This window comes from Vanacampus margaritifer, chromosome 2 (assembly GCF_051991255.1).
Source record: "Vanacampus margaritifer isolate UIUO_Vmar chromosome 2, RoL_Vmar_1.0, whole genome shotgun sequence".
Lineage (NCBI taxonomy): Eukaryota > Metazoa > Chordata > Actinopteri > Syngnathiformes > Syngnathidae > Vanacampus > Vanacampus margaritifer.
The window spans coordinates 4,724,221-4,740,018 of NC_135433.1; the positions used below are offsets into that span (position 1 = coordinate 4,724,221).

Here is a 15,798-nt window from a genome sequence, read left to right on the forward strand (position 1 = left end):
ATTTTAATGTGAACAAATTCTCTGCAAATGCCTTCCCAACCCCTATTCTAAAGTGGCAACACATCATCATGTTTAATGTATTACCAAGTTCTCTGCTACCATTTGTTTTGATGAACAAACTACATTTTCATATCAACAATTAATTTACTCATCTTTTTTCAACCCCTATTTTAAAGTGGCAACACATTATCCTGTTCAAATGCTTACCATGTTATCTGCTACTATTTGTACATCATGAACAAGTATATTTTCATGTCAACAACACATGTGTAACAGATTATTGTAATTTTGTTTATTTATTTATTAATTTCTCCAAAATCATTGCATTGTTTCATTTGATATTTCGAGTGGGTTATTATTGAATAGTCGTGGTTTTATTTTGGTTACTTCCTGTGTTTTTGTCAGTTAGAGCTTTTATTTTGAAAGAATGGGGGATATACTGTCGTTGCTCCCCGGCGTTTTCAGATGGCGTCTGCCTACAAAGAGGTACGTGTGTGGGGAGAACGGGCTCGATTAAAAAGTTAATTTTTCGAATTTGTAAGTGTAAAGATGAAGCAAAAATGTTTTTATATGATGTTATTTGAAAGAATGTTCGACAACTGCTGGACTGTATAGTGTAATTGAGGGGTTTGGGGCGGTGGGAGAGTAAGCTTTTTGTTTGAGTGGCTCTTCCTATATGTGTGTGCGTGTTCATTTGTCATCGCTAACTGCTTAATTTTTGTGCTAGGCATGAAACAAACGTGGGATCACGCAGCTTGTTGCCCAATGTGTGTTTTTTCTTTCACACTTACGGGTATGTTTGCTGTTTATTGTGATTGTCATTCAGTATGTTTTACATTGCCAATCTAAAATTAAAACAGTATACATATTCATTAAGAAGTATCAAAGGTAGTCATTTTAGATCCCTACAAGAGGAGATGCAGAGGTTTGGGGTCGTGTACCAATGCCATTTTTTTTTTTAAATTAAGATTGTCTTAGACACCATCTTAATACTAGGGGTGTGAATTGCCTAGTATTTGGCGATTCGATTCGTATCTCGATTCATAGGTCACAATTCGATTCGATTAATCCCGATACGAATCTATAAATCTATTATTGCGATATATATATGTTTTACTTAAATTTAGAAAATACTAATCAGTAAACTTGTACATGTACACTGTACGATTTGTATGAAAATGTATTTATGTATTTGAAAATTCAGGCTTATAACTGAGCCACTGCATTTAACAAACAGGTTGCAGTTTCATGTTTGAACAGCACTGAAATAAATTCCATTAATATAACATTCTTCCATGCTTAATGTTTGAATCCTAACCCTAAGTAAGACGTTTTGTTGAATATTTCCATAAAAAATTGATGTTTAAAAATCGATTCGGACGCATATTGAATCCATTCGAAAATTGCGCGCTGCAATATCGCGATATATTGCCGAATCAATTTTTGCTAACACCCCTACTTAGTACTAAAACCAAACCAGACTAATCAAAGAAAACTGTGACCAGACGTTTCTTAATAATTTCCCCATCATTATTCTGACAACACCTAGAGTTGTAGAATGAATTCCACGTCAAAAATTTGCTTCACTATCAAAGCACATCTTACCGTAGTGGTAAATAAAATTCTCTCCTATTTGGTCACAGTTAACCGAATACACCCCTGCAATTCACTTTAAGTGCGTCAAAGTGAGATGTTTAGGTCTGTAGGGGTCGCCTCAAGTGACTGCTTGTTGTAAAAAACAAAAAAAAACGATGTTCCTTACTTTCATTGTCAGCAGTTTGTGGAGGAAGTTGTGCGCCATTTCATAAATAAAATGGATGCATGACGCCAGGCAACAAGTAGCGTGTAAGATACGAGCGCATAAAGCTGTCAAGGTCTCCACGGGTGTGTGATGTTGTCACTATGCACGATGATGCCGTCTTCGTCTTTCCTTTCCTCTTTGCTGCTCCCATGGGACCTCATCCCGTTTCTCTGTTTCCTCCTCATTCTATTCATTATAAATAATTGGCCTGCGCTCAATTAAAGCTATCTGGTGCTCCTTTGATGTGCTGCGCTTTCGAGCTGTGCGGAAGAATATGGAAGAATCTATTCTAATTTGTTTACTTCTGCATGTAGGGCAGACATGAGAGAAATGCATCTGGGTCCATACACCTCAAAATTGTTCTGTACTTACTGTATTTTGATTTTGTTGTTGTTGTTGTATTTTTAGATGGCAGCTGAGTGGTTAGCACGTCTGCTGCATATTTCTAAGGTTCTAGGTTGGAATCTCTGTTCAGTCATCCTGTGGTGTGAATTGGCAACTCCTCAAAAAGTTCCCACTTGTTTCACGGAGGTTGTGTTTTACGATATCGTGTATCAAGCAAGATACAGACAACCAGAAGCAAAAGATCACTGATGGCAAAACAATTTAGTCACAAAATCAGTGTCCTTCTTCTTGGCAAACAGCGCGTCGCCACGGCAACTGTGTTCGACGAAATAAAAAGCTTTTTATTTACTAAGTCATTTTTCGATGAATTGATTGGATAAAACTACGACAGCCATTGGTGGAGAACTCAGTGTGGGTGTGGTCATTATGTTAATTAGTACGGATGAGCTAGTACAGCACCTGTATCTGTTCGACCATCTAAATGATCTGTATCTGTATTCAGAGTGGGCGTGACATAAACTGGAAGTGGGTGCGGTTTAACCAGATATGGGCGTGGCCTAACAAAAATGGGTGGGGCTTACATCAATGCATTACTGTATTTTTTTTGGTATGAAATTGACAAAACAAAACAAAATTTAGTTTGTAATTGATATGGATTGATCAAAAGTAGTCACGATCGAATACTTTTAGAATCGATTAATCTATCGATTATTGAATCAATCAATCGACTAATCTGATCCATTTTAATTTTGCATTAAAGTATATTACAAAAACATTTTTTTTTTCCTGATTACTGTTTATTAACCAGTGATTGGTGGTTATTAGAGGTGGGAATTTTCTATTCTATATATATATATATATGTCTCATGATTCTATTCTATTCCGATTTTTGGGTCTGCGATTCGATTCAGAATCGATTTTCGATTTAAGAACTATTTTTGATTCAAAATGATTTGATTGACAATTTTTGCTTCAATCTATAGACGTGCAAGGAATTGTAATGATCTGCTCTAGTCTGACTCGCTAATGATAATTAGCGCGCTACTCGCGGCACTTTTATCACTCAAAAGAACGGCTCCACACTGCAAAAAAACAACTTTTATTGGAATAACTTGATCGTGACTTTTTCCTTCTACTCTCTAATGTGGCTACAACTTAACAGTGCATTAGACCGCGTGGAACCACACTGCCCCTCAGTGGCCAAACCGGGTACAACATGAACAGCACTCCAAATAAAGCCACACACAAACAAAAACAAAACAGTATGAAATAATTTAAATAAAATCGATTTTGAATAGATTTTTTTGGGCACTCCTCTAGTGGTTATGTTGTACTTCATATTCATATAGTGATTTAAAAAAAACAAAAAGAGGTGGTGGTGGGGGGGGGGTGTTTGATGTTTGATGTTACCGGTTTGGTCATTGTTTTCCAAAGTAAAAACGGTGTCTTCTTTCATCAAGTATTACAGAAGTCAGGGAACAATTACTGTTGATATGCTAACAAATAATAAAATAGCTCTAAACAAATTTCTATATTTTTTGTTTATTTGAAAACTATTGACAAAACATTAAAGATTCAAATCAATTATTTTTCAAACAAGTTTTTATAAACTCAGAAAATCTATGTGCATGAATAAAAATTTACAGAACAGTCTGAGAAATGAGATTTACTGTTTTGTTTTTATCACCGTAGTAAGGAAACTGTTTTTAATGCCTTAGAACAGCAATCTTTTTAGGTGTTTTTCATGCTTGATAGTTGGCAGGCACTCCAGGGACCCAATTATTTGGATCCAAACATTAAAAAGTCAATATACCTTTTTTTTTTTCCCTCCAGTTTCCACTTGCTTCCCTTCTCTTGGGTCCACTTGCTTGCCTTTTTGCTTTCACTCCACCACAACGACACTCCTGTTTGCACACAAAGCTGGAATACTTGCGAGCGCACTCATCCGTGAACAAGCGACTCTTGCGCCCACTCAGCTGTCCGCCCACCAATCCCCGCCTCCGCACGTGTGCTTGTTTGACCAGAGCAGTCATGCATGTGTGGCAGTGTGAGTGTGTAAAAATGGATGTTGGCGCTTCCTGTTCGAGAGAGAGGTTATTTGTCAACATGCATTTTATTTTCCGCACTCGTATATCTACTTTCTGCAGCTGTATAGGGTTAAATCATACAGCCATGTGTTTTCATTTCTGCTTGGTCATCATTGTAATCATACGCAGTTTTACATACAGTATACTTTCCAGGTAGAAGCCATGTCAGAAGTGTAGAAATACTTTAAGGTAAACAGATGACAACCATTGAGCGCACTGCTAATTATGCTCTGCAAAATGGATGATCAACCAATCAGCGCTAGCTGTCCTGACTGCTTGATACAATATGGCTAAGCAACCATATTAACTCATTTGCTCCCAAAAACATAGAAAAACGTTCTATTTAAAATTTTGCCATGGTCCAAAAAACATTTATATATATTAGAAAGGAGAAATGATAGGAAGGAAGGCTAAATCAAAAATGGTAAACTTGCAACTGCCAGTCCAGCGTCAAGTGCCATAAACGTAGACTGCGGTATGTTTTAAAAGACTACTTTCTTTATAGCGCTTTAACCATATGGTGCCCAGAGCGCGTTACAAATTACAATGGCTGACATTCACACACCAATGGTGGCCCGCTGCCACGCAGGGCACTGGCGGGTTCACAGGGAGCAAATTGGGGTTCAGTGTCTTGCTCAAGGACACTTTGACATGGTCACCAGGGGTGAGGATCGAGCCCACAACCTCACGCGTGGGGACAACCACTCTACCACTGAGCCATGGTGTCCTATTAATGTTGTTTGAATTTACGTTTTAATATGAGGTGGCGAAAATGTCTGTTTTATTGTCAAAATAAAGTCTTAAAAAAGCTTTCATCAAATGCTTTATGAGGTACAGTATAAGTCTATGCGGCGGTTTGTTCCAAATTGATTTTCAATCTCACTATCAGGCTCCCCTTAAAGATCAATTTGTGAATAACAGCACATTAAGTATGGCGCATTAAACTATTTAGTGCTTTGACTATAAAAAGCAGAAAGCTTGTTTTTACACAGTGTTAAAATGTCATTTAAAACTTTGCATTTACATTTATGTTTTCATATGGTGGCAGAAAATATTGTCTGTACTTCCTTCTAAGTTGAAAGATTTATTTGAAAACTAAATAGCTCTCACAAGAAAAATGTTTGGGTAAAATATTGAAAAACAAGAGGCAAATCAAAGAAATGCTTTAATGTGATACATGAGTTTACCAGCCATGACAGCTCTTGGAATGCATTAGCATTGATGCTAAGACCGTTACGTAAACAAGGCTTTCATAAAATGAGTTGATAAATGTGATGCAGTTTGGTACGAGCAAACAAAACAAATATGATAATCGGACAAGAATGCAGCCGCGTGGTTAGCAAGCGGTCCAGGACTTCCAGAAGAAGATTCTGCATCCCGGTCTGCGAACTTCACGACTCGCTTTCCTCTCCAGTCCTCCTTCCGTCTCGTTCCCCTCCACCTGCATCGTCTCGCCAGGTTTTTCCGGCACTATTTCGTTTTCCCGCTTGAAGAGTTTGTACAACAACTGCATCACGTTCTGTTTGTCTGTCAGCTCCTGCAAAAAAAGTGAATGGCAATTGCAAATGTCTATCAGTTCTCTTTTTTCTTTTTTTTATTAAAGCAAAAATAAAGTTTGACCTATTAAAACTGTATTTTACTCAGTTAAATACAGCTGAAATACACTTAATAGATATAAAATACTGTACTGGATAAAAAAAAAAGTTCTAAACATTATACTGTACAGGTACACAGTTTGAACATTTTATTAAGTGATTATTTCATGTGCCACTAGGGGGAGCCCGCGTACCACTAGTGGTACTGGAACTACACAATGGGAATTACTTTTACTAATTTTATACACTAAAATAGTACTAGTACATTAATTCCCATTTTGCCCAAAAAGCTCGTAGATTTGTCAAAATAAATAAATAAATAAAATACATTGTTGTATGTATAATTTGACAATTTTCTTTATTTAAGAAAACCCCCCTGGAATAATTAGATTTGTGCATACAGTACATAAAACATGACACAATTCACACATCTGCGGTTTATCTTATGGAAGTCATACGTTTACACCTTTTGGAAAAATATAAAATATATTTGTATTTGGACTGTCGCCTGTGGGGCATAACTGAAATATTCCACTATCGCAAATACAATTGTCATACCCTTATCGTCTTGTAATTACTGTGAATGAATCCAAAGTTGTTGTAATTAAGTAAAAAAAAGAAGAAGTAGTAATTGGATTAAAATGAATTATTACAATTAGAATGTACTTAAATGAAATTCCCTTTCATTGACAAGTTTTGAAAATTTCTTGTGAGCAGATGTTAACATGTTGTTTAACGTTTATCATTTTGATTGTAAATGGAAACCACCAGACGATCTGTGGTAAAGCTAACTTTACTACTTGGTTTCAAAACTTTTACACAATGCAAGTGTGACTATAATGCATATTCTGCAATATCCAAGCTGCAATTTCACAGATGAACGACTGTGGAGATCAGAGTGACAAAATCTGACAGGTGACTCTGACAGCCCGCCAGATTTCGGGGAGGGGGGGGGGGGGGGATTAGAGATAATGGATCGGTATTTATATTTGAGATGGCACTATGCAGTCAGGATGTCCTTATATGGGCCTGCTGAATTCTAGGAATTTTGCCCACTGCAAAAACATTCATGCTAAGTTCATTAAGGACTTCATTAAGGTCCATTAGTGTGAATGTCCAGTCCAGTCCAGAGCCGGTCATCGTAACTGAGCAAGTATTCCTCTATATCCTCTGTCCAAACAGAGATAGAGTGGAATTGAAGCCATCTTACCTGTTTGTCGTGAATTTGTGTGAGCCATGGTAAGTCTTCACCAAGTCGCAGGTCTTCCAATTTGCTTCCTGGCTTCCCCACTGCAAGCACGACCAAACAAAAAAGTGCCACAATGCAAAAGTAGTGCACCATTTTACCTTGTCCTGTCGTTTCTGGCTAAGTCCAGCACCTTGCCTGACTTTAAAGTGGCTCTAGAAGGCGGAGGTAATTTGCATATGATGATGTCGGGAGGTGTCCATCCATATAAGGGCATCCTCATTAACTCACAACGTTTGCTGTAAAAGCAACTCATGTATGATACGGATAAAAGCAACACAGCGTCGATGCGAGTAAACAATGGTGACATGAAACTTGCAGGTGCCATAAAGTGTGACACACACACAAATACACAACACCGCGTGACGCTCAGAGGTCGTAAAGGTCGTGCGATCATTTGTTCCATGCGGTAAGTTTTTAGTGTCAACCCCTAATGAGATTTCTGCTCTGCTTAACTTAACTGGGTTGAAATGAAGACAGACTCGTCACTGTTTTCAATGTTTATGGTGACACACTAATGCAACTCCATCACCTCATGGTCATTTATTTGTATACAGTATAGCAGTGTCTCTCTAACTGTATTAAGACAAGGCACACATTGTAAATTAGAAAAATCATAGGCCACAATGCCAAACAATATTGTCACTATATGTATTAAAATATTAAAATAACAGCATTCTGTGGTAGTATTTATTGGCCATTCACCCACGACCAATTTTGAGTACCCCTTGATTAATAAAAAAGAAAGAAATTCTAGGGACTGGCAAAAAAGCACGTACGTATATTTGATGCCCACTGAAATAGCTCGATTTTTTTTTTTATTAAGAAAATACAAAAAGGTAGCACGGTGGCTGACTGGTTAGCACGTCCGCCTCCCAGTGCAGAGGACGTGAGATCGAGTCCGGGCTTTGGCCTTCCTGGGTGGAGTTTGCATGTTCTCCCCGTGCTTGCGTGGGTTTTCACCGGGTACTCCGGTTTCCTCCCACATTCCAAAAACATGCATGGCAGGTTAATTGAACACTCCAAATTGTCCCTGGGTGTGAATGTGAGTGTGGTTGTTCGTCTCTGTGTGCCCTGCGATTGGCTGGCAACCAGTTCAGGGTGTACCCCGCCTACTGCCCGAAGCCAGCTGGGATAGGCTCCAGCACCCCCGCGACCCTTGTGAGGAAAATGGATGGATGGATGGAAAATACAAAAAATATTTATCAAAGAAACACCTGTTAAACCTCCAATGTACATGTTCCATGTAAAATGGGAGTTTGTGAGTGTGCGGGGGTCTAATGTAGCACATGAAACATGCTTATAATTCACCGCAAAAAAATAAAATAAATAGTTTTTCAGCAGTGGAATCACTTACGTGCTGATTCCCCCCCCCCCCCCCCCAATAATTTTAGGGGGCGTGGGGGAGCAAACTCCTATTGTGAGTGGAAATGTATATTGGAGGTTTGACAGATTATTATTTTTTTTAATATATATTTTGGGGCTATCTTAAAAAAAAAAAAAAAGGGCTTCAATTATACATAGATTTTGGCTGTTTGTGGGCCGGCCCGATCCCTATCTCCAGCAAACAGTGTAGGTCGATTATATAATTTTAAATTGTAATATCACTATTCACCATTAGATGGCAGACACGACTTAGATGCTCTTGTGTTATAGTGCCCCAAGAAAGATAAGGGGCATAGAAAACGTATGGATGGTGAACATAACTAGAGTGGATCCAAAAAGTCTACACACCCCTGATCAAATGGCAGAATTTTCTATATATATATATATATAGATTAAAAAAAAATCTCAAGATAAATAATTTCACAACTTTTTTCAAACAACCTCATAACGGCTGTGTTCAGAATAACCAAATACAATCATGATAAATGTGAGTCAGCACACACCTGCCACCATTTAAAGTGCCTCTGATTAAGTCCGAGTAAAATATTCTAGTAGGCTTTTCCTGTCATGTTTTGCTCTAGCACTGACTGCTATTTGGGACATTCCAATGAATAATTTCTTCAAAATTGACTAAAGCCCCAGTTCCAGCTACAGTAAGACCTGAAGCATGTTGCATTTAAGTATGACGCAATCAGAGACTACAAAGAAGAACATAGCTAGACTTGTAATCTCGCTAAAAAGCATCAGGTAATTATCTCTGACCCCTCTCCTGCGTGAAGAAATGAGGAGAGGTTTATTAGATTAACAGCGAGCTGGCTAGCTTTTATAGTAAGCAGAGTTTGAAGTTCGTCGATAATTGAACTCCTTCTGGTGAAGACCTGACCTGCTGAGGTTGAACGACCTTCACCCTAAATGGGAAGGTGCCATCACTCTTTTTAGAAATATAGATTGCCGGTTACAAGTGATTAGCAAGCTTGTAAGAACAGGTGTGAAGTCTGCAAGGCTAGAGATAACTAGCGCTATGCTAGATTCTTACAACACACATAGCCTTTTATGTAGGACAGAACGTTGTAATTTGAATAACGTGCAAATTCCTACGGTATTAACATCCTGCCGTGCCTACAGTCACCTGAAATACAATACGGGAGCCCGGCAATGCGATCTTATTAATATTACAACTTGGAATCCTGTGAGGGCGATAGCCAACTTTATTGAAAATCAGTCTCATGATTATTAGGTCACTCTTTTAATACCTTACCAAAGACCACAATATGATTGGAATCGGAAACGCTTACCATGGCGTTTCAGACAATAATTGATACTTTCGGTTCCGCTCTTAACTCTTTCACTGCCAGACGTTTTCAGAAACGGGTTGTCCCCACTGCCAGCCGATTTAAGCATTTTGAGTGATCTTTCAAGGTCCACAGAAAATGTTGTGTTTGGACTATGGAAACACACATACTACCAAATGAAAGATTGGACTCTCGGCTTTCATCAGAAAAAAAGTTTGTTTCTACCTTATTCCGTTCTTCAGTAATCAACAATAGAAAATGGTTACTTTCACCGAAATTCTCTCTTTTGAAACAAAAAACGGAGAAAAAGAGCTTTTTGTGAAACGATGTTATTTCATGCACTCTAGTGAATTGTACACTTCTTTTTGTCCATGAATGATGCCACAAACACCTAAATAGTGCTTTACTTCTGTAAAACGCTTTCACCAACAATGAAAAAGTGTTTTTTGATTGCAAAATACGTTTATTTCCATTCAACAGTGTAACAATTTGACAAAACAATTTCGCAAACTATTTACAAATGTGTGCAACTGTGGTACTACTTACAATTATGTGGATGTTTCAAATACAGTTTTTCCTTTTGTAACGCTCTCCTGCGTGCAAGGAGACGCCAGGACTCGCACAACAGTTTACTTTCACTTTCGCATTGGTTGGTTTTGCGTGCAAACGTTACACTTTCTTGACGGCCTTTTTTTCCGGGGAATAAAAAGCAAGTAGCAGACTGTACACACTTCCTCCGATGAATATGCATTGGACTCGGGGCACTCTCCGTCGTCCGATCGAACGTCCGCCTGTGCGTGCTCGGTTGTGTTCCGCGTTACGACACCGTCATAGCCTCCGCGTCAGCGGTTCCAATTTCGCCGTCAAGCTCGGATTCACCTTCATCATCATCGATGATGATCATCGTCGTCATCAATGTACTATTTTAGCGTTGGTCGATGCCTTTCGTCTTGTAAGTGTAGAGCTGCTTGCAAACGCTCGCCATTGCCCGTCCCCTCCTCCATCTAGCTCCATCTAACGTCTTCTACTGCCGCGTCAATGCTTCTCAACCACGGAGTCACCCTCATCTTCATCATCGATGATGATCATCGTCGTCAACAATGTGCTTTTTCAGCGATGCTTTTGGTCTTTGAAAAAAACGGCTCGGGCGTGAGCTCCTCGCGACCGGCCGCCATTTTTCCTTTGTCTTCCATTCTCATCTCCTGCTCGACGCTCTAGCTCCGCCTCTACTGACGCCCACCCGATCTTGTCAAAAGAGAGTCATCGCTGCCCTCTAGGGGCCAAAAATAGTCATTAGGCACAACAGACAGACTTGAAACTTTCACCAGACATGCGGAAGGGTTTCCTCTACCCGTTTCCAAAAAAAAAAAAAAATCATTGGATGACGTCTTTTGACGTCATTGGCAGTGAAGCGTAGGTTTTTACTTGACGTCTTTAAACGTCAGTGGCAGTGAAAGAGTTAAAATAGATGAAGTGACCCACAATAATGGAAATACTTCAGATTTGGTACAAAAATCTTGTCTTGTTACCATCCTGACCATAAACAAAGCTATAGCAGCCGAAATATTAGTTCTTCAACTACAACTGAACTACAACCCTTGGCAATTGCTTCCTTTTCTTCTCACATTGGCCTGATTGATAATCTCACAAACGACTGTAAATTGTTCTGTATAATGGCCTCGACCCCGTAGCATCATTAAGACTTAAAACTAGTTCTAAGAGACTTACTTTTACTCCCTGGGTCACAGATGAATCCTGAAGAGGGTCTTCTGCCCAGATTTAGTCATAACTGTTTTAATTTTCCTTATTTCCTCAGTAAAGCTTTGTGAGTGTTATCGCAATTTCTGCCAAGTGTCTGTAATCAATGATGTTTTTAAAGTCTTATCGTCATGACTGGGACCTCATCTATTTCCACAACAATGGGCCATTGTCTGTGGTTGAAGTGTCTGTAATCAATGATGTTTTTAAAGTCTTATCTCATGATTTCCAGGTGGGCTTTTTGGTGGGGGCTTTGTGGTACCGCCCTTCAAGATAGTATAAAAAGGTTCTACGTGTCTGGAATCGGGGCACTTGCGAGAGGCTGCCACCATTGTCTGGGAACTCGCTTGTGCCCGGAATATTCTGTAGAAATAAAAGCTTCGATGTGACTGTTCATCGATCTCCAGCCTGCATTCGGATAACCAACATTCTCACTACCCGAAAGAAAACGAACACGCGAAGAAAAAGATCTTTTTCTTCAACAATCCCAAACACTTAAACAATCATGTACAGTAGGAAGCTTGAGCGCAAATGGCCTGTGATTGAACTCAAGGTCTTCTGTCATACATGTACAATTTAGAAGCTCACGTTTGAGCTAAAACAAATGATTTCTACAGAATAATTGGTCTTTAGTCTTAGAGTGGAGGCAAGCACAGAAAGCATGCACATCATGTGGAACAAACTGTCCTTGAGAGGCATCAACCTTTCAACAAATGCTAAGCTAACGCAATTAGAAAGGTGTGGCATGCTCATCCGGCTACCTAAACAATTAGTAAGCGCAATGTGGTGAGTCGAGTAATCCTGTTATGAAGGCCACATACTTGGGAGCTGACAAGCGTGCGCACTTACCCGTGTTGGGTTGGACTTTAATTCCAGGTGGCATCCGTCCGCAGAGACACTTCTTCCTCGTGTCACGGTGCAGTTTTATGTTGCAGTGAAGACTGCTGGGAAGTCAGGAAGTCCCATGAGCTCGAGCCACCCATCCATTTTCCAAACTGTTAATCCTGTTTAGGGTGATGGGGGGCTTGAGCATATCACAACTGACTGCAGGCCAAAAGGAAACTACAACCTGCAGTGGTTGCCAGTCAATCACAGGGAAGATTTAGTGACAGGGTCTCATTCACTTTGTCACTAATTAGGAACTGAACTCATGATGCCTGCATGGAATTCAGTTGAGTGATTCTATTGGCTACAGGCGTGCTCATGAGTAGAAATGCTGCCCTGCGGTTAGCTTTAATTAGTTTTCGGAGCAGGTTTGTTCGTTTTTATTAGTTTTAGTTAATCTCTCTCTCTCTCTCTCTCTCTCTCTCTCTCAAATGCATCATTTTAAGTTGCATTTGTTTATTTTGTTGTGTATTTCTTGTGTGCAACTGTAAAAAAAATTCTTTATAGTTAATTTTAAGTTTTTTTTTGTTTTTGTTTTCAGAGTGGGATTTTCCCCCCATTTTTTATTATTATCATTTCAGTTTAAATTTTAATAGTTTTAGTATTAGTTTTTATTTTATTTTTTTAATTTTTGTATTATTATTATTAATAATAATAGTAATAATTTGTGTATTTCTTGTGTGCAACATAAAGAAATGGTTTGAGAATTTTCATTATAATTATTTATTTTTATTTTTTATTTTGTTTTGTTTTCATTAGTTCTCAGAGCGTTTTTTTCTTCATTTTATTAGTTTTAGTTTTTGTGAAAATGCTTCATTTCAGTTGAAATTTTTTTAGTTTTTGTTTTTTAATTTTTGTTTTTATTGTGTGCAGCATTTAAATAGATAAAAAAAACATCACGGTAAGTGTTGTGTAGTGTTCAGCAAATATATTAATTGAAAAACAACCATCCACAAATCAGATACAGGTGTTGTATTAAAGTCTACAGACTTTGAACCACAGTAAGTGCAGGGACGATGTCATCTGGTGGCACTTTTTTTTTTTATCGGGTGTCGCTAGATGACATCACTTCTACGAATACGGAAATTAATACATTATAAATCAACCCCAAATATTTATGTATTAAATTAACGGCCAAAGACGAAAACCCAGGATGTTGTAAATGTAAAATATAGTTTCAGTTAGTTTTCATTTTTAAAAAGGATTTTTATTTTATTTCATTAACATTTCCGCCCCTCAATTTTTGTTATTTCGTTATTTCAAGGATGAAAATACCAGCAGACGAGCCACAAATTATATGTATCAGCGATGGAAAGGAATTTTGGGAGTTGTAGATGATGATGATTAAAACGATTATCTTGAGATCTGAAAAAAAAAGAATGTCTGTTTTTATGGTTAGAAGGCATAAGATGAAAAGTGAAGTGTTATATTGAAAAATAATATAATCAATTATCATTACCACAGTTAGTTTAGGTTCGACTTGAAATGAGACCTATTATGTGTTTTCTCCACAATTCAACTGACATTTCATACGGCAAATGAAGCATTGATTTAAAAAAAAAAAAAAAAAAGAAGCTCTCTGTAATCAAGAGGTTTTGATCTCCTCTTCAGCAGTGTTATGTAAAAACTTGACATAACATCTGATGTTTTTGTTATTTTTGACTGCCACCCATCGATTGCATGGGATCCACGGGTGCCAAAAGGCAACGGTATTTTGGGCATGTTATTTGTTTCAGTGTAAACTATGGAGGGAGATTCCATCGATTGATCCCGGTGACATATATGGATGAGTCGGCTTGAATAACTGCTCCCGAGGGGGGGGGGGGGGGGCTATTGCTCTTTGGATAGTTTTCTGGGTGAATAGAGCAGAAAGGCACAGTGATGAACAACAATACTCAATGTGTGTCCAGGTATTAGCTTCCTTTTGTCTTTTACGTGAATGGAAAAGTGTGATCATTTTACACTATTTGCATATGTTACCTCACATCCTCCAAGCAGCCCATTTGGAAAAAAAATGGCTTCAATTGAAACATGCACAATTTACCATCATTACAAAAAGAGCTTTTAAAGTGACAGCATAGATGACTCAAAGTTCAGATGCGAACAACGCACGAATTCCCAATCAAGAGCATGTCATTCTCTTTTATAGCGCTTGCAACGAATGGGTCATCATTTCCACAGCGACAACACAATTCTTGGTGCTGTCGCGTGTTATTTATTGAGACTGCGCCATTCATTCACTGAGTGTAGAACCGGTGTACAATTTATTTTTACTTTTTTTTTCATATCTCATACAATGTTTTAGTATTTTGGAACTTTCCAACCAAAATATACCCTTAAAAAAAATTACTTTAACTGGATATGATTTTTTTTTTTTGCACTAACTGCATGTGATTCAGCACAAGATTTCTTTATACATATACAAATACACATACATATGTTTATACATTTAAACAATAGTATGTATATATATATGTGTATATAAAATAATAGTGTTAAATTAATACTGTACCTCAATGACAGTAACAATCAATATCATAAGTATATTTGATGCAGCTTTTGTATGAGAGCTTTTAAGGCATCGCTAATGTTACGTCCAATGAGCAAAGCTGTACTGCAGTGACTGCATTTACGACTGAGAAATACATCACAATGCAGTAATTGAACGCACATGGCACGCTACAACCGATGTAAGATATATCGACTACACATTTCATTAATTTTAACGGGCATTAGTATTATCATCCGGACTTAAATAGCTGCCATTAAAATGAAATTCCGCTCGGTAAATGCTGAGGTGTGTTTTATTCAAAGGAGCGCGAAGTAAGACTTGTAACAGGAAAGTACCACATCATCATATAGCAGACTGTACATTGATCAAAGTGTGTCATAGTCTGTTCTCAGGAGAATTTACTCGGACTTCGCAGCCCCCCAAAAATGCATAGATTGACCTGTTTTTATATTCCAATAAAGATTAACATTTTTGCTGCGTAATACAGAAATTACAGGCAAGTATCTTCCTTGTAAACTTTACTTTTAATTTAATACAACCACAAAAGACATTCAAATATGTGAAGTTGCAAATATAATGAAAAAAAAATAGGGGTGTCTAAATTAGTGCGTTGATTGAGTTCATTTAAAGTTCCTTTAACGCAACACATTTTTTTAACCCGTGGGCAGTATTTTATTTTGAAATGGCTGCAGTATTTTATTTTGAAATGGCTTGGTCAGAACCAACAAAAAGCCAAAAAATGGTCACAATAGCGGCGAGGGGTTGCGCGATTAATGACCGCCCCTTACTTGGAAAGCCTGTACTGGCGGAATTCCAGTCACAAAGCAGCAGATACGTCCACTTCCAAATTTAGCAGTAATAAATTTAATAATAATGCTTATATTCGTGGAG

General features: G+C 38.1%; 2 protein-coding genes across 3 annotated transcripts in view; one reads left to right on the forward strand and one right to left on the reverse strand.

Moving 5' to 3' along the window:
• Nucleotides 1–475: 475 nt before the first annotated feature.
• Nucleotides 476–15,798, forward strand: part of LOC144043709 (uncharacterized) — a 68,196-nt gene continuing 52,873 nt past the window's right edge. The window contains exons 1-2 of the mRNA XM_077557619.1: nt 476–486; nt 728–793. The gene's annotated coding sequence lies outside the window, so the exon portion shown is untranslated. The remainder of the gene's footprint in view (nt 487–727; nt 794–15,798) is intronic.
• LOC144044494 (uncharacterized) lies at nt 5,388–12,438 on the reverse strand. 2 transcript variants are annotated; one of them, XM_077558946.1, is made up of 3 exons: nt 12,360–12,438; nt 7,039–7,118; nt 5,388–5,770 (listed from the first exon to the last, which is right to left on the reverse strand). In XM_077558946.1, the coding sequence occupies exons 1-3, from the start codon at nt 12,391–12,393 to the stop codon at nt 5,570–5,572; spliced, it is 315 nt and encodes a 104-aa protein (XP_077415072.1). In that variant the 5' UTR covers nt 12,394–12,438; the 3' UTR covers nt 5,388–5,569. The 2 variants fall into 2 exon arrangements, with proteins under 2 accessions (XP_077415072.1, XP_077415071.1); XM_077558945.1 differs by lacking the exon at nt 12,360–12,438 and having other exon boundaries at nt 7,039–7,170.

What these genes read in the sequence shown, in the direction of transcription:
- LOC144044494 (XM_077558945.1), bottom strand. Translation starts at nt 7,170, where the DNA reads ATGGTGCACTACTTTTGCATTGTGGCACTTTTTTGTTTGGTCGTGCTT. An exon ending in CACAAATTCACGACAAACAG is followed by an intron (nt 5,771 to 7,038) that starts GTAAGATGGCTT and finishes CTTTTTTTGCAG; the next exon opens with GAGCTGACAGACAAACAGAA.